At 47.0% G+C, this 25337-nt stretch overlaps 2 protein-coding genes, 1 long non-coding RNA gene and 4 other non-coding genes across 8 annotated transcripts; 3 read left to right on the forward strand and 4 right to left on the reverse strand.

Annotated features, from left to right (window-relative positions):
• The first annotated feature begins 60 nt into the window (after positions 1 to 60).
• On the forward strand, positions 61 to 4579 carry ATP5PD (ATP synthase peripheral stalk subunit d). The gene is made up of 6 exons (XM_010998375.3): positions 61 to 179; positions 1684 to 1814; positions 2100 to 2196; positions 3160 to 3231; positions 4170 to 4232; positions 4379 to 4579. Exons 2-6 carry the CDS (start codon positions 1693 to 1695, stop codon positions 4508 to 4510), a joined length of 486 nt encoding a protein of 161 aa, XP_010996677.2. The 5' UTR covers positions 61 to 179; positions 1684 to 1692; the 3' UTR covers positions 4511 to 4579.
• A 1895-nt stretch (positions 4580 to 6474) lies between these two features.
• Positions 6475 to 12252, reverse strand: LOC105104625 (uncharacterized). Its single transcript, XR_838589.3, has 3 exons — positions 12131 to 12252; positions 7280 to 7403; positions 6475 to 6755 (listed from the first exon to the last, which is right to left on the reverse strand). It is a non-coding gene; the product is annotated as an uncharacterized LOC105104625 (long non-coding RNA).
• Positions 11259 to 11331, reverse strand: TRNAR-CCU (transfer RNA arginine (anticodon CCU)). Its single transcript has one exon. It is a non-coding gene; the product is annotated as a tRNA-Arg (tRNA).
• On the forward strand, positions 11861 to 11933 carry TRNAR-UCG (transfer RNA arginine (anticodon UCG)). The gene has a single exon. It is a non-coding gene; the product is annotated as a tRNA-Arg (tRNA).
• Positions 12253 to 12309: 57 nt separating the features above from the next.
• On the forward strand, positions 12310 to 12382 carry TRNAR-CCU (transfer RNA arginine (anticodon CCU)). Its single transcript has one exon. It is a non-coding gene; the product is annotated as a tRNA-Arg (tRNA).
• Positions 12383 to 12817: 435 nt separating this feature from the next.
• Positions 12818 to 12890, reverse strand: TRNAR-CCU (transfer RNA arginine (anticodon CCU)). The gene has a single exon. It is a non-coding gene; the product is annotated as a tRNA-Arg (tRNA).
• A 3474-nt stretch (positions 12891 to 16364) lies between these two features.
• MRPL58 (mitochondrial ribosomal protein L58) lies at positions 16365 to 22673 on the reverse strand. 2 transcript variants are annotated; one of them, XM_010998374.3, is made up of 6 exons: positions 22459 to 22673; positions 19828 to 19864; positions 17924 to 17983; positions 17182 to 17264; positions 16920 to 17089; positions 16365 to 16664 (listed from the first exon to the last, which is right to left on the reverse strand). In XM_010998374.3, the coding sequence occupies exons 1-6, from the start codon at positions 22642 to 22644 to the stop codon at positions 16433 to 16435; spliced, it is 768 nt and encodes a 255-aa protein (XP_010996676.1). In that variant the 5' UTR covers positions 22645 to 22673; the 3' UTR covers positions 16365 to 16432. The 2 variants fall into 2 exon arrangements, with proteins under 2 accessions (XP_010996676.1, XP_010996675.1); XM_010998373.3 differs by having other exon boundaries at positions 16365 to 16669; positions 22459 to 22671.
• Between the last annotated feature and the right edge of the window lie 2664 nt (positions 22674 to 25337).

The following is a 25337-nucleotide window of genomic DNA, read 5'->3' on the forward strand; positions in this document are numbered from 1 at the left end:
GGTGGAGGCGCTGCACCGCCTTCGGAGGAGGGATTTCCGGAACCAGTCCTTGTCTCTATTGGCTGACCTGCGAAACAGGGCCCGCCCCCTTGGCTTTGAGGTTGGCTGAGGGGAGGCTTTCCGGTGACCCACTTCCGTTCCTCACTGCTGTGGACTGTCTGCACCCGGGGTCGGTGAAGGTGAGTAGGGTTTGGGGCCTTGGGCTTGATTCCAGCGGGTTCCTCCGCTCTGTCGCCTCCAAATCTCGCCCTGACCTTTGTCGCTCCCGTTTTGAGGACGCCTGTCCCTGTGGGTGTAGCTGCTGCTCCGCGCTCCCTTCCTCTCCTCTTCCCCGAACTTGAGGTCTCAGGAGCCAGTCAGTGACGCCTCATCTGACTTAGGTGCTTCCACTAACCTTGTCTCGTCCAGTTCACCTCCAGCGCGGGCGACTTCAGTAGTCCGGTTTGGAGGCCGGGAGAACATTGCTGAGTGACACCCAGCAGGCTGGAGGGCTGCACTCTCCCCTCCTCCTGAGGGTTCCAGCATTCGAGCATGTGGAGTTCTTGAGTTTCTCAAGCGCAGGATTCATTTACCCACTCAACAAATGTTTATTGAGCATCTATGTGCAAGATCTGTTCTGGGCCCTGGGGATTCAGCAATAAATAAAAGACAATATCCCTTCATTTATGAAGCCCACCTGCTACTGGTGCTTGGAGAAACCTCTATAAGGACACATTTCTCTGGTGTACGTAAGTCACCTGCTCCTCACCTCTACTCCTGGAAACGTAAGCTATCCAGAGAGTGAAAGGAAACGGCAGGTGTTGGACAAGTGTCATTTTTAAGAGCCTGGGGAAGATTTCTTCCATCTCCCATGTGATCCACCCTATAGCTTGTGAATACCTTAGACATTTCAGCCTTTTTCCTGATGTCAGACCCTGATCTTCCTTTAAGTTTATTTTCCCATATTCTGTCTTGGGTTTTTTTTTTTTCAATGTAATCACTTTCCATCTTCTCTCACATTCACATATGTATTGAATAACTCTTTGAAGGGTATTACTAGTATACTCAGGGTATCTGCTAATGTAGGGGATAATCAGACATGAATACGGAGGTGCAGATGTATTATCAATCTAATAGGTAGGAGGTGGAGAAGCCTTTTAAGTTAGTATAAGATTGTAGAGCAAATTGATATGCACAATTACATGTGATTTTTTAATCGCCTTCTTAGGTAAGTAGGGCTTTTATCCCCACTTTTCAGATGAAGAAATTTTGGTCGAGAGTCTGCTTTATTTAACTAAGTTTTGCTGAAATGTGGGTATGTGTCAGGTTCTGTGCACTGGAGTATCAGTGAATAAAATTCAAACTGAGTGGAACTGTATTTAAAATTTTAGCTTGTATATAATGCATGAATATTACTTCAGCAATATTTCCAAAGGTATATAGAGTGCAAACACTGGAGAACTGGGCTTTTAAGGATGAGTTAGGAGTTGGGGAATAAAGGGAGGAGAGAATATACTTATATGCCAAGTTACACACCTTGAATTTGAAAAGCTAAACTGTCTTCCTTTTCTGATTTAGTAATCCTAATTCCTTTAGTTGACAAATATATCCACTCATATGATGCTGATCTATTTCTTAAAGACTTGTGTGTTTCTAAGATGCCCTCCAAGAGCCCTGTTTTGATCTGACCTGTTTATTTTCCAGGATCGCAAGATGGCTGGCCGGAAGCTTGCTCTAAAAGCCATTGACTGGGTAGCTTTTGGGGAGATCATACCCCGAAACCAGAAGGCCATTGCTAACTCCCTGAAATCTTGGAATGAGACCCTCACCTCCAGGTCAGTACCTTGCTGAGAAGGATCCTTTTAACTTGTCACTTACTGTGGAAACAAAATGTGCTTTGGAATTACAGATGAATTTCTGGTGCTCTTCTGATAGAAATTATAAAAACCCAGATGCATTTTCCAAATGAAAGTAATTTTTTTTTTGTATACCTATGATTTCCCTGCTGGAGAAGAGTGTGATGATAGCTCCAGGCCTTAGGAATAAGGAACAGAGCATTACTGTGTGAATTTTCCATTGCTCATGGAATAATCTTCACTTTTGCTTTTCCACGTGAGCAGGCTGGCTGCACTACCTGAAAATCCACCTGCTATCGACTGGGCTTACTACAGGGCCAATGTGGCAAAGGCTGGCTTGGTAGATGACTTTGAGAAGAAGGTGAGACTTCAGGCAACTGTAAAGCACTGGTCTTGTAACATGGCCATAGGTGGGGACAGAACGGTGGATAATTATACATGCAGGATGACAGTGAGGAAAGAAGGATGGTAGTACCACTCAGATCCCAAAGGAAACTCAGGAGAGATGGGTGTGGCCAAAGGTCTTGTGATGACAAATTTAAATGGTAAATAGGTGCAGAGAATTCTGGGTCTATGCACGCGGCAGGTTTCTTATCCAAAGGAACAGCACGGTAGAGCCTTAACCTGGGAGCCTGAGGCTGTCAAGTGGGATGTTTCTGCCCAACTCTGCCTGAGTTCCTTTGTAGCTACCCACCTGTCTCCTTTTAGAACAAACTAACATCTTCTTACCCTTTTACTGTTTTTCTCTTTTTCTCTGCTGTCTTTGTTTACTGTCCCTTATAGCTGTGATCTCTCATCCACCTATCTTCTGATGTTAAATTTCAACATCCAAAGTTTATTTGTTCATTCAGCAGATCCTTATTTATCGAGGGCCCACTCTGTGCCAGGTGCAGGGCTAAGTGCTGGGGCTGTAATGCTAAGCCATCTTCTAAGGTGACCATCTCTCCTCCATTTCCATTGTGAAAACGTGACTTCTGCCAGTCAGTCCCCTAGGGTTTCATTTAAAAGAGAAATCAGAATTTCTTTAGAACTTAAGGGTTCTTTGGAGTCATCAAGTCCAGCTGTCCTTTGCCCTCAGGCAAAGAAATGGAAGCTCACTAATAAAGAATTGTCCAAGGTCTCCAGTTAGTTAGTGAAAGGGCAGAGAAGCACCTTGAGCTCCCGTTGGCAGTCTAAGACTGTCCACTGCAACTCCCTAGATGCACGCTGGTTTCCTCTTGGGGTGGAGACTGTTTTTATATGATCTGTTACAATTAGCAGCTTTGAGCCCTTTTGGGGGGCTCCTGGTTGTATTAACAACAACTCACTGTCCCTGTGTTTGTAGTTTAAGGCCCTGAAAGTTCCTGTGCCAGAGGATAAGTATACTGCCCAGGTGGATGTTGAAGAAAAAGAAGATGTAAGTAGTTGAACTTCTTATTTACTCTAAAATTCCCTCAGTTCCTGACAGCTCTGTTTTTACCACTAGTGAGGTTAAGGTAGAACGAATTAAAAGGATCAATAAAAAGGAATGAACTATTGATAAACACTGTTAACATGGACGAACCGCAGAATAATTATGTGAGTGAAAGAAACCAGCAAAGGAGTACACATGGTGTGATTCTATGTCTGTAAAATTGTAGGAAATGCAACTAAATCTCATCAGTAGTTGGTGACCGCACATCAGTAGTTGCCTTGGGGTGGGGGTGATCAGTATTTCACTGTCTTTGCTGTGGTGGTGGTTTCACAGATGGATACATAGATCAGACTTACCAAGCAGCACTCTTGAAATATGTGCATCTTATTGTATGGCAGTTACATGTCAACAAAGCTGTTAAAAAACAATCAAAAAGTCAGAACTGGGTAGGAGAATTGTGTAAGGCAGTAGTCAGATACCTGTTTGCTTGAAAGTCCTGAAGGTCAGACACTGGAACTGCGGTGACGCCACCAAAGAGGGCGGTCGCGTGGCTTGTCCCGACCATTCAGTAGGCCTCTGTGACACAGGCATTTTGTAGATTGCGTCGGGGAATCACTTGCTGAAGAGCCTGGTCCTGCCATCTGCAGCTGGTTCTCCTGTGTGGGCTTCTTTGTGGGCTGGAGGGGGAGCTGTAGTTTCCCTTGCAGGGCAAGCTCCCCGCCTTAGTCGGGGAGCCACGTGCTCTCCGCAGCCAGCGGGAAAGCGTGGACGGGCTCTGGGGCTCCTCGGGTCTTGGAACCCTCAGGGTCAGGATGGTACAGCTTGGTTTCAAACAGAATTTTTCAGGTGGAGCAGTGGCAACGAGGTGAGGAGGAGAGCTATGGAGCCTCTTGCAGGCCTATCAAACTCAAAGCAAACTGAATTTCTCCCTTCTCTTAAAGGTGAAAAGTTGTGCTGAGTTTGTGTCTCTCTCAAAGACCAGGATTGAGGAATATGAGAAGGAGGTAAGGATGAGCCTGTCATAGTTGCCTTTAACATGTCTTCTCTCTTTCACGGCCACGCGTCTTTCACCGAGTGGCAGTAACCTGCTTGGATGCTTCTCTGCGTCTCTGCAGCCCCATCTATCTTAACACATTTCCCCTCTTTCCAGCTGGAGAAGATGAAGAACATAATTCCATTTGATCAGATGACCATTGAGGACTTGAATGAAGTCTTCCCAGAAACCAAGTTAGACAAGAAGAAGTACCCCTACTGGCCTCACAAGCCAATTGAGAACTTATAAACTTGAGTCTGGGAGAGAGCTCTGGCCCTCCAATTATAAACTCTGGACATTAAAAATAATTACATAGTGCTGTGTGTGTCTGCTCCTTTGTAGTTGAGAGAGTTAAAACTCTGAGGCGACCTCACTGGAAGTGGTCTTTTTGTTAGAATGGAAAGGTGAGCCTACAGGCGTGTGCTGGTCCCATAGGAGCCAATTACTGAGCCCCTGGGGCTGCTGAAATCTTCCTAAGTAACAGTAGGGCTGATGACGTTGTATTTTCCTGGAATAGGATAAAGAGGAATCATCGTCTGATTCCCTTGAACTTTCTCTTTGCTTTCAAGCCACTGATTCTAGGGAGTGCTTCCTCCTACGTGTCCTTGAGTAAGTTACAGGAGTAGATGGTCCAGATTGCAGGTGTTACAGCAGGCTGAGTGGCAGTAGGGATCTACTTTTCTGTGCTTCAGTCCTTCAGTATAAATGTGGTATAAAAGGGAATTTTGTCACAAAGTTAAAACCTCTTACAGCTTTGGTTATGAACATAGGAAATTACTTTAATTCCACTGTCTCATTAAAAAGAAATCCTACATATTTATTATAGTTACCAGGACTCCTGAGCAATGCCAGGAAATAGAGGTGCTTTAAAGAGAGAGGAGGTGGTGGAGAAAGTTCTGTTGGCCTTGAAGTCAGGGGACCTGGTATGCCTACCACTTACGCCCTTGACCGCTTGATTTCTGGTTCTAGACTAATTGTTTACCATCTTGGGGCTTTCCTTTTCTCATTTACAAACATCAGGATGGTGATGAGAATTAAATGAGAGAACCTCGGGCGAGTCTAGGTAAAAAGGTGGTATGGCACATGCAGGACTTGATACGGCTTAAATCCTATAGGAAGAACCTTACAGGGGAAGGGTGACACGCACAGGCCAATAACTGACGCTTCTGCCAGAGACTGCAGGTGGAATTTACTGGAGAAGGTCAACAGTGACTGGTAACACTCGAGAAAGTATTGTAGCCCTAAAGGACATAAGCAGAGGAGAGCCTGGCACCAGCACCCCTAATTTGTAGGGGCAGGGGCCAGGTTGAAGGTCAAATCTAATTGAGGGGCAAGGCGTGTTCCGCTTACAGCTGCTTTAGTCATAACATAATCCATGGTGTTCAGCGGTAGCTGTGCCAGAAGGCCTTTAATTCCTAAAACAGAAAAACGAGTACCAAATGTTCCCTCCCCCCAGGCTGTGAATCACTGAACTGGCACCGAGTCATCCAGCTGAGGATCTAAGGATTCAGTGAAAACACGAGAAATCTAAGAAAAAGCCACTGAGTTTGCTTTTGGAGTGTGGTTAGAACCCATGTTCAAGGGAAGAGCACTTGAGGGAGAGCCTTTGGAAGACATACTGAAGAGACAAAGTGAAAAACAACATGCTCTCGGGTCCAAGGCATTTAGAAGGGATTGGGGCACTTTGAAGCTTTATATCCTGGACTGTTTGAAGTTTTTGCATTGAGCATGCATTAAAGATAATCACTAGTAAAAGAGAGTTATGCTTTTCAAATCACTAGAGAGAGAAAAAAAGGCACATCCTATATGTTAAAAGTTAAAGACAGAAATCAGCAAAACCAGAAGTAGCATAAGTACAGAACTGGACACTTAGGATGATTTTGAATCACTAAAGACCCCTATTAGAAGGCAAACTTCAAACTGAGTCAACTCAAAATCCAACTACAAGCTGTCCATCCTCTTAAGAAAAAAAAAGGTTAAAAAAGAATAGATTGGATGTATACAAAGGTCCCAACTCCATCCTCTAAACACTAGCATTGAAGGAAAAAAAGTACTCATTTATCCTGCCTTAATTTAAACAACTGTGTTTCAGGATAAACTAACAGACCTAGTTAATGAGAGGAAGTTCTTTACAAACTATTCTAGCTAATAAGCATGGAAAGAAAAGTAACATTAGAAAAATTACTATTTTTTTAAACATTTTTTTTATTGAGTTATAGTCATTTTACAATGTGTCAAATTCCAGCGTAGAGCACAATTTTTCAGTTATACATGAACATACATATATTCATTGTCACATTTTTTTGAAAAATTACTATTTTGTAACCTCTAACGAAATATAATTGATCCTGAACATGTTTGAACTGTGTGGGTCCATTTATATGCGGGTTTTTTTCAGTAAGTACACGTACTACAGGACTACAGCATCCGAGGTTGACTGAACCCAAGCTTGGTTGAATCTGTGGGTGTGGAACCACTGATGTGGGAGCACCAGCTGTAAAGTTATACTCAGATTATTCAGCTGTGAGGAGAGTTGGCAGCCCTAACCCCCAAGTTGTTCAAGGGTCAACTGTAGTTTATTCAAACGAGGATTGTTAGTGGATGAAACTTTCACATGAAAGTTTGGTGAGGAACTTGACAGCGATCAGGCTGTCGCCCCCTGATGCCAAGCCCATGTTACGTAACTTCTCACATCCTATATTAAATAAGCAGCACCATCTGAAAGTATTTTGCCAAAAAGTTGAACCTGAACTTAATCGAGGCATTAAAACTAATTCTGGGGTAGGGTATAGTTCAGTGGTAGAATGCGTGCCTAGTATCATGAAGTCCGGGGTTCAATCCCCCGGTACCTGCCTCAGAAGTAATAAACAGTTGAACCTAATTACACCGCCCCCCCCCCCCCCAATTTAAAAACACCGAAACTACTTCCAACTTAGAGGAAATATCCGGGATGGAGGAACAAGTTAAATGACATCATGAAGAAATCCAAAACGTGGGACATTTTACAGGAAAACTGACCTTTTCTTTTCCAACAAGTCAGTGGTGCGAGGCAGGATGGGAGGGGCAGCTTCAGGTTAAAAAGAGACCCAACATCCAAATCCTGTGCGTGGACCTTATTTGGATCCTGATTTGCACCAGTCAACTGTAAAAAGATATCAGGAGATGATTACTGATGTAGGGAGAAAACGATGTGCTGTCTGTGATTGTTTTAAAATACTTCAGAAAAAGAAAACGGTAGAAGGATTAATGGAGCAAACGCAACAGTCTTGGTAACTGATGGGTCTAGGTTGGTTCATTTACTATTCTCTGTTTTTGCGTATGTTTGAAAATTTTCATAGTAAGAATTTTTAAAGCATGGGCAAAGATGTAGGTTTATAATATTACTATCTAGCAAAGTAGAATTTGAGGCAAAAATATGAAATGGGATGTAGTTCTTAATAAAGGGAACCGTCCATATACAAAAAATAATTGGAAACTTGTACTGAAAAAAATAGCATTAAAATACATAAAGCAAAATAAATTGCTAGAAACATAATTTGTAAAGATAAACACCTTCCTATTTTTGACATTTGCAAAACAAATGAGATTGTAGCAGACTATAAGGCTCATTTAACAGCTTATAGACCAAATTCTATGTCATACAAACAGAATAACTGGAAACTGATAAAATATTAGACTATAAAGAAAACTTCAAATTAAAAAAAGAATCTACATACATTGACTGATCCCAGAGCAAATATTACATAAAACTGACAATTAATAGTCAAAGTATAAACTACAATAATATAAAAGAATACAAAAATGCAGCCACTTGGAAATTGAAACTCCCTCTCCTGAATCTTGGATTAGTCTATGGCCATACCACCCAGAATGCACCTGATCTCGTCTCAATCTTAGATTAATGAGAAACCAAATACGTAATTACAGAATGCTTGGAAGGAAAAAAAACCACACATTTCATACTAAAGCAAACTGATGGCATTAATCTGTGTCATATAAAACCATTTTATCACACAATACGTTGTGATTACAGAAAACTCAGAAGATATAGATAAGAAAAACAGAAAATACTGAAAAAATAATAAATTGGGTTATAAATTAGTACTCTCATATTAAGTAGCATAAAAAGCTAAAAATAACTAGATCAGTGGAACAGAACAGAATGTTCAGAAAAAGTCCATACCATATTAGGATTAAGCACAGTTTACCCTTATACAACTGGTGTTTGAACTGAAGTTCAAAGTTCACTTTAACGCAGATTTTTTTGAATTGGAAACACTACAGAACTGCATGATCCGGCCTGGCTGAAGCGGAGGATTCGGAACCCACCTCGGATAAGGAGAGCTGACTGTGTTACAGGCAGATTTTCCGCTGCGCAGAGGGCCCGCGCCCCTAACCCCTCCCCTGCCCTGTTCAGGGGTCAACTGTATATGCATATAAGTATTTAGTATATAATCTGAGTAGCATTTTGAATCATTGAGGAAAGGCACTGATGATCTAAGTGTTTAAATATTTGTAAAACAGTAAGAACAGGTCCTTACTGCAACTTTACAGTTGCAGATTAAAAAACCCACAAGAAACCACAGGAAAAATAGTAGGTGAATATTTATATAATCTTCAGGTGAGAGAATTTTTCTAAGCATAACACCAAAGAAGAAACTAGAAATTATGATGAAAAAAAATGGACAGATTTGGGGCGAGGGGAATAAACTTGAGGACACTGCAGGCATCTCGGACTTGAGATAATCAGCCCTGAACTGATCCGCTTCCCTGTTGGTCCTGGGGTGTGGCACTATTGTTCCCCACATCCCGGGCACCATCTTGGGCTCCTCCTTGTCTCTTTCATCCCACGGCAGTCTGGAACCACGACCCACAGGTTCCATTTCCTGAACATCCGTTTTTACTTTCCTTGGTGTCTCGGTGTCCCTGCTGTTGCCTCTGTTCAGGTTTCGGTAATTTCCTCCCTGAGCATACTCTCCCCACGTGGTCTCCCTGTCTGTGCCCTCACCCACCCACCTCTAATCCATTCTTCACTGTGCTCCCAAGGGGATCTTTTCAAAACGCAAATATGGTTATTTTACTCCTCTGCTTAAAACCTTCTACTCACAAGGTCAAATGCAATTTCCTTACTCCAGGGTTCTCTCTTGGGACATTGTTCCTTCACCCCCATTATACCCATAGCAAAATGCTAAATGCCCGTCTTTCTCCACCCTTACCATCAGACATTTGCTATCCCAGCTCCTCATCCTAGAAGTTTAGAAAGATCTAGAGGATTCTAGAAGATTCTTTGTTGAGTGCCAGCCCTTTATCTTAGTTATATTTCTATTTCCCAGAGTTTAGCACTGTGCATGGCATTTAGAAGAATCTTAATATGAATTCCTTCATGAATGAAGGAGAAGAAATGTAAGATGCAATTTGAGCTTTCAGGGGTTCACATCTGGCTAGGAGAGTCTCACATAAACCTCGATTAATGGAGCAAACTAGTGTCCTAGTAAACGGTGGTGATTGTGACATATAGAGCACACAATATGTTCCAGGCATTATTCTTATCACTTTACATAAATAGCATCTCATTTACTCCTCACAACAACACTATCAGGTAGGTAGTGTCAGCCAAGATATTAAAGAAGTCCTCTGAAGGTGACATTACCAGTGATACGTTTGCTGTTCTGTACCCAGAAGCCTTATCAGACTACTCAGCTGATAGTTTTCCATCACCCTCTTTATTTTGAGATCACTTTGTTTATTAGTTTATTTGTTTACTATCTTCTCTCTCACTTGAATGTCAGCTCCACTGAAGCGGGGCCTGCAGGAGGGTTTTAGAGAGAACTGAGGCTGAAGGGAAGCGGAGGTGAAGGCCAGGCCCATGATGCTGCAGCCACGTGGCAGGGATTTGGGAGCCAGGACCACAGCTGAAAAGTAGCATCCATAAAACTTGGCGACTGGTTTAGAGCAGAGAGAACAGGAAGGATTCTGGATGACCCTGGAGAAGGGGGAGGAGGATTCTGTACTTCTAGTTCGCTTGCTATGTCTTTTTCAAAAGTACAAGGAACAGTGATTTTAAATTTTTTTTGAGCCAAGGGCTTATGAAAATCTGACGAACAATACGGCCTTTCACCAATTAAATACAGTAACCTGAAAGTGCACATACTGTGGGATACTCAACCTGGAAAGCCCACATATAGCTCCTCAGTAGCTAAGGGCTTCAATTTAAAAAATAATCACCTCTTGCTGCAACAGTACAATTGAAAAAAATTAAATATTTTACTAAAGGATAAATCATATACGTGTGTGTATATACGTACACACACACACACACACACACACACGGGGCAGTGTGAAAATTATAAACGTACTCTCTCCCATCATTCCTTTTTAAACACTCCTGGGATTACCCGATGTGAGCGTGCCATCTTTTTCCCCGCAGGACTCGGGCAGATACAAGAGATTGGCAGCTATTATCCCCACTGTCCAGTGCGCGTGCACACACGAGCTTCCTTGCACGGCTCCTCGTCTTAGCACAGGGCAGTGTGGTGGGTGCCGTCTCAGTGGGGACAGAGCCCCACAGCTGGACTGAGGGCAGGGAGGTGGGCAGCACCCCCACCTCGCCTGCCCATCTCCAGTGGGAGGCTCGGTGGGTAGCGAGGGGCAGGGGCTAATGTTTTGGCAGCTTTTAAGTTCATAGCGGTGGGCTCACACAGAACACGCTTGCTTCATTTGCACGTGGAGTTGTAGCTTGAAAAGCCCTTTTACAACGTGACTGTTTAGATACCAACCCAGAGAGTCAGCAAGAAGTGGGGCCCCGTTTGCCCTCATATCGGTTTATCTTTCAAAGCGTAGCCAGGCTTGATCAAAAAGATAGGGCAAATTAATTGCAACCGAAGTATCCACACACTCAAAAATGATCTTAAAGGGACAAAATGTGCCACAGCATTTTTGTACCCTGTAAGGGCAGGTAGAGAAAAAAAAGAAAAGGAAGTCATCAACCAAACCCCCTCACCCCAGATGGGACTCGAACCCACAATCCCTGGCTTAGGAGGCCAGTGCCTTATCCATTAGGCCACTGGGGCTTCACGCAAGCGGCCCCCGACTACATGCCCCTTGAACTATGACGCCGTAAGGCTGCGTAATGACGTCAGCCGGAAGCTCTCAGGTGCAAAACCTGATTGGACACGAACCGTACCTACCCGCTCCAGGTGACGAGAACAGGTATGGGGACCAGGTCTCTCTGTTTCTAAAACGAGGGTAATGACTGGGATTCGGCTGCGGTATAGGAGTGCTACCCTGCTCTCAAGATTAAAACGTTTTAACCACGAAGGGACTCAAATCCTCAATCTTCTGATCCGAAGTCGGACGCCTTATTCTTTAGGAGACGCGCCCTCACCGCGAATTAGAAAGCAGCTGTATACTTATTTGATCACCTACAGCCGCACCGGCGTTGATGCCACCCGCAGGGACTGCACATTGGTTCTTCCTCCGTGACACATGGGTTGCACCCTATGGCCAAAAGCGCACACTCCTCTCTGGCTCCAGTCACCGGCGCCGCCACCTCCGAGGGGTCTGTACCTAACTGTCGCATTGCGGCCAATAGGGCGTTATGACCGCGTGGCCTAACGGATAAGGCGTCTGACTTCGGATCAGAAGATTGAGGGTTCGAGTCCCTTCGTGGTCGGCTTAGTTTTTGACAAGCATCTCTTGGCTTTGGCGGCTCGGGGCTCAGGCATCCTACTCCGCTTCGTTTGCGGGTTCATTCTGCTCTCACTGTTGTTTCCGTTCCCTGGCCCTTCCGGCCGCTCCGCACTCTCCTTCCGGGGAGCCAGCTCCACTCCGTGGAACTGCTCGCCGCCGGTGACTGTCCAGTCGCCTCACCTTGAACTCTTAACTTTTCGCGTAGCCCGGCAGGTGGACCCTCCAGTTGTTCTGCTGGCTTCCAGGGACCTGCACTCTGGGGATCCGCGGTCCCGCAGGCGGCGTGGCGGGGCTGTGTGAGGTCTGTGCGAATGCGGCTGCGCATTACCATGGACCACGTGGCTGTGCTATGTTATCGCGCCCCAGTGGCCTAATGGATAAGGCACTGGCCTCCTAAGCCAGGGATTGCGGGTTCGAGTCCCACCTGGGGTGAATTGAGATCAGTAGACATTACGGGAATTTTTGCGCCAGCAACGCGCGGGCCTCCCGGGTTCCAACAGCAGGACCTACGGAGGGATCCAAGGGTCTGGCCTGCGCCGTCCGCGGACCCTGCCTTCCTTCTCCGGCTAGACAGCTTACTTTGGCCTCGCGTTCGCAACCTAGTAGTCTGCCCGTCCTGCCCCTCGGCTCCGGGATTAGTGTTTCCCCACCCGCTTCGTGTCTGTTGACACTCTGCACCCTTAGTCCTGCTCTCTCCTCGGCTTGTGACTTGTCCAAATACTTGTGGACCTCCAGAGGCTCTGACTTTGGGAAACCCTTCAGTCTCCAGCGCAAGAACTTGAGCCCAAGTATATCTTTAATGCTGTCGACCCCAGTGGGATGGACTCTAGAGTTCTTCATCGGGCAAAAATGTTAAAAATGCCTTATTACCCCAGGTGGGACTCGAACCCACAATCCCTGGCTTAGGAGGCCAGTGCCTTATCCATTAGGCCACTGGGGCCTGCGGCTCGTATTGGTGGCATTTCTCCCACTAGTAGGTGGTCCCATCCCGGGACTTGCATTAGTGAGTCTTATGTTTACCAAGGGATGCGGTGCCGGGGCTGCGCGTAGGTAGGTCCTCCTGTGCTCACAGTCAACCTGGAGGAAGACACCACCGTGGGAAACGAAGTGTCCAGCCTCGTGCCGCCCGCACCGAGAAGCACAGTGGGGCCTGGGAGGCCGGCGCCGAGGCTGCCTGGACACCTGGACTGTGGCTGGTGAAGGCTGAGGTTTGCAGGCATTTGGTTTTTTGCCATTATGGCTATTTTGTCCCCCTCTACAGAACTGACAGAATACCCAAGAATTTCAGGAAAAAGTAGTGTAGGAAGTGAACGAGAACAAACTAGTATCGATCTTGAATACTGAAACATAAACACTGAAAATCTCTCCCATCGTGAAACAATGTACAACCTGGAGGGACAAATCTTTACAGCTGTAATAGCAGAAATACATCCGTACACAAATATATAATATACAGAAAATGAATGGATCACCAAGTAGACACTTCACTCTAATACTCTGTTCCTTTAAAACTGTTACACAAAAAGGTACTAATAATAAAGAAAAACACATCTTAAAATATTATGCACGTTTAAAATCCATTACTGAAATTCATGCGTATCTGAAAGATGTTAACAGGAGAAGCTTCAGCCAAGGGCAGCGTTTACTTCCCGCCATGCCTGAGTTGAGACCTTGTTTCTCCAAGCCCAGCATCCCAGGGCACATCCCAGGAACTTGGAGATATTCCCTTTTTTCTCTCTCCCACCTGTAGAATCTGCACAAATTCATCTCCTTCCTTCCCTTAATACCAAGGAGAGGAAGAAAGAAAATGTAACACCTGGCTCCAGTCTCTAGCCTTGAGAATGTTCTCCTTTAACTTAATTAATTGGTCTGTTTGTTGAGATGTAACACCCACCCAGTAAGGTGTACAGATCTTAAGGTCATGGCTGCATGAGATACAGAACAATTCCAGCGCCCCTGAAGGCTTCCTTATGCCTCCTCCCAGTTGTCTTCACTGCCCCCAAGTAAATACTTTCCTGACTTTCATCACCATAAAGCAGTTTTGCCTTGTTTTGAACTTCATATAAATAGAATCATAGTCTTTTATACTCTGGCCTGTGTCACTCATCATTGTGTCTAAAGATTCACCTATGTTCATTCTTTTGCCCTTGGGTGTTGTTTTTTTGTTTGTTTTTTAAATGATGGGTCCCACCCCTGTGCTCTACTCTCTGTCCCCTAGCCTATTTTGGTTCTCTTTACCTCTCCTTGCCCTTCTCTGTATCTCGAATGTTTTTCCTGGTCCCTTCACATGCCACCAGTGTCTCCCGAGGGCCTCACAGGTCCAGCACTATGCTCCAGGTTCAATCCACAGGGACACCTTCTCTGGTTTCCCGCCACCATAATCTTACCAAGCGTCTTCCTGGGTTCTGCCTTCCCTCATCTTCAACTGCTCCTACCCATTCCCAAGACTTTACTTGTCCCTCCCTGCCCTGCACCTCTGGCTTCAACCTCACGTCCCAGCCCCAGAGCTCCATTCCCTCTCCTGGGCAGCACCACCTGTACATTCCTCCTCAGGGTCCAGAGAGTCAGCTTCTCCCAGGGAAAACCATACTCGTCATCCAAACAGCCATCCTCCCAAGCCTGCTCCCTTTGTGACTTTCCTGTCTTAATACTCAGCACCACCCCTTGTCACACATCAGCTCTCACCTCACCCAAGCCAATTTTCTGTTCCCATAATCCTTTTGCATCTGCTATTTCCTCTCCGTTCCTGTTGTCCCTGCCCTAGTTCCAGGATGGGTCCCTCACAGCTCCACATGGGTCCATTTACCAACCTGTGCCCACTTCCCTGCAGTCTTTTCTCGTCCGGTCACCGTCAGATTAATCTTCCCCTGACAGCCTCTACAGGAGCTGAGTCTAAATGTCTTAGCTGTCACATTTAAGGCCTTTCTAGACCTGGCTCCTACTCAACGTGGCAGATGTGTCTTCCACAGCTCCTTGCCCCCTGGGTTCCAGCCAAACTGGGCTATTAATCATAGCTAACATCTCCCGAGTCCAGGCTCATTAACTACTTATTGTCAACCAAAACAACCCTATGAGGTAGGTACTAGTAATATCATCCCTATTTCATAGATGCTAAGGTTCAGAGAGGTCGAGTGGTTGCCCAAGGGCCCACAGCAGGGGGTGCTGGTCAGGAGGTGACCTGGGGCAGCTGGCTTGAGAGCTCATCCTCTCAATACTATAGTTCATTGTCTTGGCCACAGGCGGGGCCCTTGGCCACCACCACAGCCTCTGGGTGACAAGATCTTACCTTGTTCACATGGCACCCCCCCCCCCACTTTGGGCCCATCTCAAGGACCTCAAGTACATTTTTTTGACCCTTCAGCTGGCATTAGTTTCTTCTCTGCTACCCCAAATCTGTTGAGAACTTTCTTGTTATTTACCACATTTTAAGTTATGTCACCAAAACAGGAATCCAGCTTTTATCATTCTGATTGAATGGAAGTTCTCTGGAAGAAAGGGCTTTGTTTTGTTCACTGCTGACTCCCCAGGACCTCACCCAGTGGTATTCAATTTGTTTTTGTTGAATTAATGAACCAAAGAACGTTGCACTTCCTTACACTGGGCCTCAGCTCTCTACTAGGCTCTGACTCCGTGGACAGGGACCACGTCTTCCACATCCTTCTGATTTTTTAAGTCATTTATCAATGACTTTTTCCCCCTTGGTTTACAATCACATGAATGATGAGGTCCCGGTTCCCATAAAGGGTACCTGCTACTACAGTTCATGATCTTGCATTTAGAGCATCACAATGCAGTATTTGTCAAAATGAGTAAACTAGATCAAAATAAGGGAGAACACTGAGTTCATACATGCCAGAGTAATCCACTCCTGTTATGCTGGCCTGGGTGCTTCCCCATCCAATAGGATCGCAAAAACCTCTCTCCAGTTCCAACTCATTCTTTTCCTGTCTCCAAAACCCCGCAGCCTGTGACAGCACCTAACACAGGATACTCCTTCCCACTCAAGACCCTCAGTGGCCCCCTAGTTCCTATGTCTCTTAAACTATAAACTCCTGAACTTCAAGTCAAGACTACACATTGAACTTCTATCTCCTGCTCCAGACTTACCTCCCACAGTGCCCTGCACAAATCCCCCGTTCAGATGGACTCCCAATCACTCCTCTACCCCAGGCTTTTCTTTGGTTTCCTCCCCTGTTCTCTACTGAGTAATATTCTATACTTTTCTTCTCAAGGCCCAGTTCCAATGCCCATGCACCTGTCTCCCTGTGTTCCTCGAGGGCAGACCCCATGGCTCATTCCTGTTTCCCTCTGGGCTGTACAGTCAGTGCCAGTCAATAACAACTGGGCAGATTTCAGCTGAAAGAAAAGGTAGGAATTCTGTTCAGAAGCATTCTGAGTGAGAGGGGAAGGCCACTGAATTTAGAATTTTATTGCAACTAGTACATCAAATGGATAACTGATGTTTGACAACATGGTGATGGCCTATAAAGACCTCTGCAACCAGCGCCTACAACCCTCGCTCCGAGTGAACACTCCTGCGATGGCTGCAGCGTCTCCTGGTGGCGTCAAAGCCCTCTCGGTGGCAGCTGCCTGGATGCTCTGAAGGGGGTCTCTGCTGGCTGGAGGGGGTGATTTCAGTCCACATCTACCCTCCTGCTTGTCTTTATGGCGGAATTTATTCTCTTTTTTCTCAGCCTTTCCCGATTCATGTTTTCTATCCTGAAAACAAAGAACACAATTACGCCCAGATGCCCAATCGGTGCTTTTCCAAGCGGTGCGAGGAGCTGGCAGCTCAGCGGGAGGCAGCGGGCGCCGGCCGGTGAGCCTCCGCTGGGGGCAGACTCTCCCATCCCCGGGGCTTGTCCTCCCGTCCGCTGGGAAGTCGCGGGCTTGGCCCTGCCTCCTTTCTTCCCTGTGGAGCCCCTCAACCACACGTGTCAGTTTACACGTTTGGGGCATTTTCTGGTACCTGATTCTCTTAAGTATGGCGTCTTCTTTGGATGGCTCCTTGGCTGGCTGGCTGGCCTCCGCAATCATGTCTCGAATTTTCTGTAGGCAATCTGCCAGATTTCGGAACTGATAGCGGCTGCACTCAGAGGTGAGTATCAACTCTCCCGACCTGTTGATCTTATTTTTGTGCTGTGGAGAACAAAGGCAAAACCAGGGTTCTACAGAGTCAAGGTGTCAAGGTGACTGAGGGGTTACAGGGAAAGGAGGGGGCCACTGATTACCATGACGGCCATCTTCTGCCGCACAGGCTCCGCGATCCAGTCGGCACTTGCCAGATGGAACCTGACTTCAGCCTTGGAATTCACTGTCAATAAATGGAGAGCACGTGGGTCGCTGAGACCCTCAGGCAAGTTCAGCACCTAGGTAGCTGGTAACCATTCTGAACCACAGGGAAGTGGGACACCCACCCAGGTTTTCTTTGTTTGTTTTTGAGAATTAGGACAACTTTACTGCTTTGCCACGCAAAGGGAGTGACAGCAAGGTAATGCATTAAAGACTGAGAGTCCCTGGACAGGTGTGTTTCTATTCTGTGGCAATTTGGGGATACACAGCTGGCCACGGAATGAGCCTGCAAAGGTAGTGAGGCGTGTCTGGACAAAAACAAACTTCCAGGAATCAAATGCCCAGGGCTTCTCTTACAATTTACTGGGCTCTGCAAAGAATGCGGGAGGGGGTGAGTTCCGTAAGAATGAAGGAAACCTGTTCTGGGAGCTGGCTGCTAACTCACACTGTGATTTCCCTTTGTTTAGACTCACAAGCCGATCATAGTCCTAGCAACCCACAGCTGAGAGTCTGAGAATCAGACCACATTCAAAAGAATAAAGAGGATTATTATATAAACTGGTGGTATGTAAGCTTCTGCTGAAAAAAAATCCTTTTATTCCACATGACTGTAAACACAGAATTCCTCAAGTCCATCTCTCAGCTAAGTTTTAAAGTGAAAGAAAACAAGGCACCATGTACCTTTGTTAACGTTCTGGCCCCCAGGACCACTACTCCGACAATAAGATATTGTCAGGCGATCTGTAAAACAGAACACACAGCCAACAAAATGATTATCCCATGGAAAATGTGCAGACTGCTCATTTACCATCAACCTAAGTGTCTCTATTTCTCTTTCAGTGACATATATGTATAAACGTAACATTCAGGTCTGTAAAATCAGGGGTCATTTACAGATGTCAAAACTAAAATCAAGATAAGAGACTTTCCCAAGGTCACACAGGCAGCATAGGATGTAAAATTTTGACCCGGGTTGTCTGATTCTGGTCTGGTACATTCCACTAAATCAGACACCCCTGGCTTTCTGTGGTTTGTTTGCTTTAAAGCAAGGACTCTTTCAAAGGCTCAAACGAAGGGACAAACTTAGTTTAGTGCTGTATTTCACAATGTGGTGAGTGTGGAATCGCAAGAGGGCAGGTGAGTGCCTCATTCATCGTGTCAGCGTGGACCCCAGTGCCTAGCTCGCGGTCAGTGGATGAAAACACCTGCTGGATGAATGAGGGCTCGATTTGGAGCTGGGAGGCCCCATCTTCTAACACTGGCTCAGCACTGACTATGATCTTGAAAGTCCCACTGCTTCTCTGGGTCGTGGTGTTGTCCGTCTGTCCTGAATGTGTAAAATAAAGTTCCTTCCTTCTACTCTTATAATTCATGAAAAGCAGCCTCATGGTGTTTGAGGGGGAAGGCACGGCAGCGGGAAGATTCCAGAAGACTAGACCATGAGCTGCAGGAGGTTTGGGTGGCAAAGAACTGGGCACCGGGGTGGTGGAGAGTGGGCCTCAGCGGGTGGTGGTGACCATCCCGGGACGGCTTTCCTCCCTTGAAAATTCAAACGAACTTATTTTTCTTAACAGGTGATGGATGCATGTGGGTCTGTAGGGAGCGGTCCCCCCACGGCACTGGTGGCCTTATCTGTACCCGCACAGGCCCGCCAGGCCCAGGAAAGACGAGAGCAGAGGCAGGTGAGGAGCGGGGACTTGGCCATTCCCACTTGCCTCCCTGCCTCCCCTGGAGACTGTCTCTCTTGTCTCTGGTTCTGACCAGATAGGCTTTCTGCCTCCTCCCGCCTCAGGGCACAGCTGCTGGCTTCAAACTGCAGAGCTGCAGCAGGACGCGGCCTTCGCAGCCACAGTGTCCTCTCCTTTGTACTGTGGCCCCCCGGCCTCTTTGTTGCAGTGTCACCCTGAGCAAGGGCCACTGGGAGGCAGCACCTTTGGTCACTCTTCTTTCACTGTCTGTGGGTGTCAGAAACTCTTGGAACCTAAAACGGGCTTGTTTCTTTTCAGGCCATGCCTGAGGCTTGATGGGCACAAAATTATAAAGTTATGCAAATGGTTTACAGGGAGAAGTCCCCACTCCTGTTCCCTGGCCACCAAGTTTCCTTTCCTCTCCACTCCCCACGGCAGTGCCTGCAGCCAGGGTCATGTACATCCTTTCAGATCTATGTGTATGTACAAAAATGTGTATATTTTTGTAAATAGATGTATTTAGATATATATGTGTGTATATGTGCATTTAGATATATATGTGTATTTAGATACATATATGTAAAACACAAAATGGTCGTTTACTGTACAGATGCTTCTGTACTGGCTCTTTTCCAGTAACAATCAGTCCCTCTATTGTGTAGACTGTCCCATGTCACAAGAACATCAGGCCCTCTGTTCGTGTTGGGCACTGCACAGCACTCCGGAATGGCTGCCTCATCACTTTTTTTTTTTTCCCTATCCTAAACAATGCTGAAAGGACTCCACTTTTGCACACCCAAAGACAGTTTCTTTACTTTCATAGGCTGGAGAGATCTGGAAGGAATATGTGTGGGGTGGAGGAAAGGACTGATTTTTTAATAAAACCAAACGACTTACCTACAGGGATGTCATTGTGGACTTGTTTTGCATCATCCTGAAATGTAACATACACGGCGTCAAATAAATATTACCTGCTCGGTGACTCCTCACTGACACAGGGCAACAAAAGAAATGATGTAAAGCCACAACACAGATGTACTACAGCTATTTTCAGGTCCCCAGTAAAATCATAGCAGGATGACAGATAAAGCTTCCCCAGATGCCAGAGGTACCATCTCAGAAACAATCTTCCCGGAAAATGGAACTGACTTCTCCAGCCTTCCCTGTCCTTCCGCGACCCCCCTTAGCTAGTCAGGCACCATCAGTAGCCCGGGAGGGAGGGAGGATGCCACAGGACTTGTGACTCAGGGAGACTCCAAAAAGAACACCCTCGGCCAACCTGAAGCAGCAAACCACGGGCGCCCCTGTTCCTCCTGGGACCACAGGAGGCACACGTAGCTGTGCCCTTCAGCCTTAAATCCTCTGGTCCACAGGCCCATTGCAAACACTACCGGCACTGAAGCCCTTCTGCTCCCCAGGCTCAGAGTATCTTCCTCTGTCCCCACTCTGGCTGCCTTCATCCCTTTCCATCTTAGAGTTATCTGGGGGTGAAATACTCATTCCACTCTATCTCTCCACTGCCCTGAAGACCATGGACCGCACCCTCCTTGAAGCGTTCTCCTCTTCTTTCTTGGCTACCCTCTCCAGTTTCCTCTGACCTCCCCATGACTTTCTCACTCTCCTTTGCTTGCTCTTTGCAACCTTTAAACACTGAAATGTCCCTGAAATCCTTTCTCTTCTCTACCTTACTCTTTCCCTAGAACATTTCATCCATCTCTGTTGAAAATATCATCTGTATTGATGACTCTCAATTTTCTGGCTCAAACTCAAATCTCTTTCTTCAACTGCACAACCAGAGAGCCAACTGCTATTCAATGTCTCCTCTCACCTGCCAGACGGACACCTTAAGCCTCAAAACTCTTCACAGAGGACTTCCATTCCTAACAATCCCATGTAGCTCCCTGGCTATTGCATCACAGCACCCGGGTCTGCATTATTGTTCACTATCTGATACACTTTTCCCATTTGTTTACTGTCTGTTCCTTCTGCTAGAACATAAGCTCCATGAAGCAGGAACTCTGTTTTCTCACGGCTGCATCTGCAATGCTTGAAACAGGGTCTGACACATAGGTGCTCAAGAAACTTGCTGTTGAATGAATGAACAGATAAATGATTGGTATGGCCACTTTCTCATCTCAGTTAACGCTGAGATGAGGCAACTCGATCCTTCCATTTCTCAAGGACTTGGACCTCAATCCCTCTCTTCTTCTCACTTCTCATAGAAAGTCCACTAACAAATCCTGTAGGCTTTCCCTTTAGAATTTATCTAGAACCTGTCCAGCTCTCGTGGCTCCTACTGCTTCCACCCTGCTTATCACCTCTTGCCTGTCTTATTGCCATCTCCTCGCTGGTCTTCCTGTTCTTGTCATTCTGCAGTCTAGTCTCGCTAAGAGTGATCTTTTGTAAAACTAAGTTGGATCACTCCACTTCTCTGTCTCAAACCCTCCAATAGGTCCCCATCACCTTCAGAGAAAAGCTAAAGACCTGTAAGCCGTATAAACAGGCCTCTCCCCCAGCCCTCTCCTCTTTAGCTTCATCTCCTCCGACTGCCCTGCTCAGCCATACTGGCCTGCTTGCTGCTCCCTGAACAAGTCAAACATGCCACTGCCTTGAGGTGGTGGCACCTGCTGCTCCCTTCGCAGGGATGCTCCTCTCCCCACTTGTGTCATGGCTTGCTGCCTTGCTTCTTCCAGGTCCTTTCTCAAATGTCACCTTCTCAGAATCATTCTCACACCATCCCACTTAAAACTGCAACTTCAACCTCTACCTCAGCACCCCTTCTTCCTCCAAAGTACTTATCACCCACCATCTCACATACTCTATATTACTGACTTTATTTATTGTCTGTCTCCCTCCATTAAGCAGATAAGCTCCACAAGCATTAGAATGTTTGTGTTTTGTTCATTACTCTGTACCATGCTTTCAACAGAAGTCTGTTTAATGAGTGAATGAATGAATGAACTCTCTCTTCCTGTCCTGTAGGTAGAAAGAAACTCAACAGAATTGGGTGGGTCCCCTCTCTCCACTCCGGGAGCTGATACAGCGCCTGCACATAGCGGGCTGTCAATAAAGGCATCCTGAAGAAACGAACCAGAAGCCCAGAAGCCCTGTTTCCTCAGGCTGCTGGGGTTACCAGGGGCTAGGGACAGTGTAACTGCCAAAAGGTTCCAAAAGAGAGCAACTTGACAGCTTCTTGCCTTTCCACTCCGGCAGGCAGTTTTCCTTTGGGACAAGAATCTGGGCCTGTGGGACGGGGAATACACGTGCAAAAACTGGTGGTCTTGTAAGAAGCATATCCAGCGTGCTCTCCCGGGGCCGGCACAGCTCAAGCCACAGCGCGCGCCACCACTCGCCCGGCCTCCCCGCCCCCTGGTTGCTCGGGTAACCAGCCTCCTCCCGCGGCACGGCCACAGTTACGGTCGTCGGCCTCTCAGATTAGTTGCGCGCCGGGCCAATGGGGCCCGGGCTTCCTGATGTCACCTAGCAGAGTTCAGAAAACGCCGCTTCCGTCCTGTCCTCCCGGCTTACCGGGACCCTCCACGCGGTGTCCGAGCCCCGCGATTCGGGGTACAGCTTGTCCAGGCTGTAGATGCTCCGGAATTCGGTGCCCTCTGCCTGTTTGTGCAGAGTTCGGTGGGGGCAGCGGGCGAGCGGCGGGAGCAACCAGGCTCCGGCTCGGTTCAGGCCCCAGCGCAGGTACTGGGTGGCCGCCATGTTTAGGTCTGGCAGTCGCTTCCGGTTGGCGCTCCTTCCGCGGTCCGCGGGCTCGCGCCTTCCCCCGGATTTGGGTTCCGCGCCGTTTTTATCGCCTGCCGGCGGGAGGAGGCGAGCTAAGCTCCCGGTGTTGCTCTCCCGCGGCCACTGTTAGAGGCGTCCAGTGTGCCGCCTCCAGGAGGCTTGGTTGGCGCTCTGAGGGCAGCTGCAGCGATAGGGAAGACGTTGCCCAGACAGCGCGCTCTCAGTGGAGCGTCCTGGTGAAAAGAGCCCCTGGGTTCCGTATCCACCAGGAACACAACTTTTCTCCCTTTTAGTCTGCGCCCTCCTGGACCGCTCTTCCCCCAGATCTCACAGCATCGGCGAGGCCTGCCCTGCCTGGCCTAGTTTATGTCCACCCCCTTTATTCTACTCCACTTAATCATTTTTTTCCCCTTCCCCTTTCACATCGTTCAATCTTACTTTTCTGCCTATTGCGTCTCCCAGCCAGAATGTAGTAAGCCCCAGGAGGGCACTGGCTCACTGCTGGATTCCTCAGTACCCAGAACCCAGAATTCCAGAGGAATTCTGTGGGTACGTGTTTTCGAATGTTGAGTTCTGCTAGAGCTAAGTTTTAGTAACTTCAGACTCATTCACAAGGCAGCTTATAAGCAAATCCTCAAGCACCTGTGTGAAGGCTCTGCAGGGCAAATGCCAGAAGGGAGGAGAGACAGGCAGGGCGACAAAGAAATAATTTAAAAAATGGACCCTCCCACCCTGGGCGTTGTGGAGATTGATGGTAGTTTCTTCTAGCCAGGAGCTAAGGGGAGAATTGGGAAGTAGGTAGAGATTCAGACAGCCATAGACAGGCAAAACAGAGCCCTTTTTACAGAAAGGACTGTTAAGAAATGAACTCCAAAACAGAAGTTCCAACTCTAAGAAAGGTTCAAAATAGAGCAAGCAGTGTTTGGAAACAGTTAAATGTTGGCTAAGTTACTTTGTTGAGAAGCAGTGTGGTAGATGAAAACAGAGCTCAGTAAATGTTAGTGATTATGAGTAATACTAGTGGTTGTTTCTTAATGGAGAGTTCTATTTTTAGGAAAGGCATAATTACCTAGAAAACTATGCCCCTGGGAATGCTGGCTGTTCGAGACAGGAGATTGTTGTCAAATCAAGGCTTTACCATTTTAGCCTCATTGATACAGGCAAGTTCTTTACGAAGGAAACACACTCACACACACACACACACACACACACACACACACACACACACACACTCCCCAAGCCCTGGTTTTGTAAACCCAAATTAGGAAGGGAATGGCAATTGGCATAAGCCTTTTGGGCTCCAGGCTGAAAGGGGAGTTTCCGGGGTCCCACCCTGTCTGACTTAGTCCCAAGACCTCAGAGGGGACAGAGGCATCTCCATGGTGACTGGAAAAAGCTGCTCACAGGAGCAAAGCCAGAGACTCGACGGCTCAGGGATTATGAATAATAAAGTCGGCACCATTCCGTGGCATCATGTCTCTGAGGCTGGGCTCCAGCCCCGCGCCTGACCCAGAATGATAGGAAAAAGAAGCTGCAGGTTTCCATGGCCCCAGATAAACACAGCCTGCTCCGGCCATCTGGTGGCCTGGATTCTGGGAGAGGAGGCGGGTAGAGGAGGGAATGGAACAGGCTACCCTGGGGTGGAGAGAAGAGCAGCTGGCAAGCTCCTTTCACCTCTGCTGCTGTGAACCATGCAGAGTAGAGACCCTTCTGGGAGAAACAGGCCTGAGAGGTACCACCTGTTCCCTTAACAAATTGATCGCCATGTCGCCCAAATGTGGGTGACAGTTGTCTTTTCTCAGGGGCACCTGATCCACAGTGGGCGATCACTGTGTTTAAAAAGGTGGCACTGAAGGCAGAGGCGAGGCCAGTCTTCTTCCCCTCTTTGGTCCTCCATAGGCTGAAATGATGCTTCAGGAAGGGGACATGCACAGGGGCAGGAAGAAAGAGGGAAATAAAACATAAAGAATCAAATCATTTCTGGTAGCTGAGAAGCTTGTGGGCACCAAGCTTTCTCTAGAGCCTGTGAGATGGGGTACCACTCCCATGTAGAGGGTCCACAGGATTTTCCTGTCTTCTTTCTTAGAGTGTCCTGGGTCAGACTGTCTCTTAAAACTCACATTTACTTGCATATCAGAAACATGCTGTATTGCATAGTGGAATTGGTCAGGTCTGGATTTGAATATTTCTGTGTGACTAACGCAACCTCTAAGCCTCAGGATCCCCATCAGTAAAACAAAGATTTTAAAGCTGCCTCATAAGGCTTCGGAGGGCATTCAACACATGTGAAACACTTAGTACTGCTGGCCCAAAGTTAGCAGGCAACAAAATTTAGCTGCTTCTAAGGGGTGCTAAGCTCAGCTCCTTGAAGGAACTTCTTTTTATTTTCAGAGATACGGCTTTATCTTTTTTCTCTGCAGCACTGGGGTGGGAGATCCAGTCTGACTGGCTCTAGTCTAGACCTTCTTTCCTTCTTCCAGAGGGGCTGGGCAGCAGCACGGAGCATGGCTCTTGGTATGAATGAGTGGGCAAAGCTGCCCTCTTCTTTCTAGGAGCTGCTTGCTTTCTCACCACTCCTTTTGTGCCCAGTTACCAGAAAACCCTCCCAGGCTTTCAGCTCAAGGTTTGCTGGGAGGGCTGAGGCAGACCTGTTTCCTGGGGCAATAGGA

This window comes from Camelus dromedarius, chromosome 16, assembly GCF_036321535.1.
Source record: "Camelus dromedarius isolate mCamDro1 chromosome 16, mCamDro1.pat, whole genome shotgun sequence".
Classification (NCBI taxonomy): Eukaryota; Metazoa; Chordata; class Mammalia; order Artiodactyla; family Camelidae; genus Camelus; species Camelus dromedarius.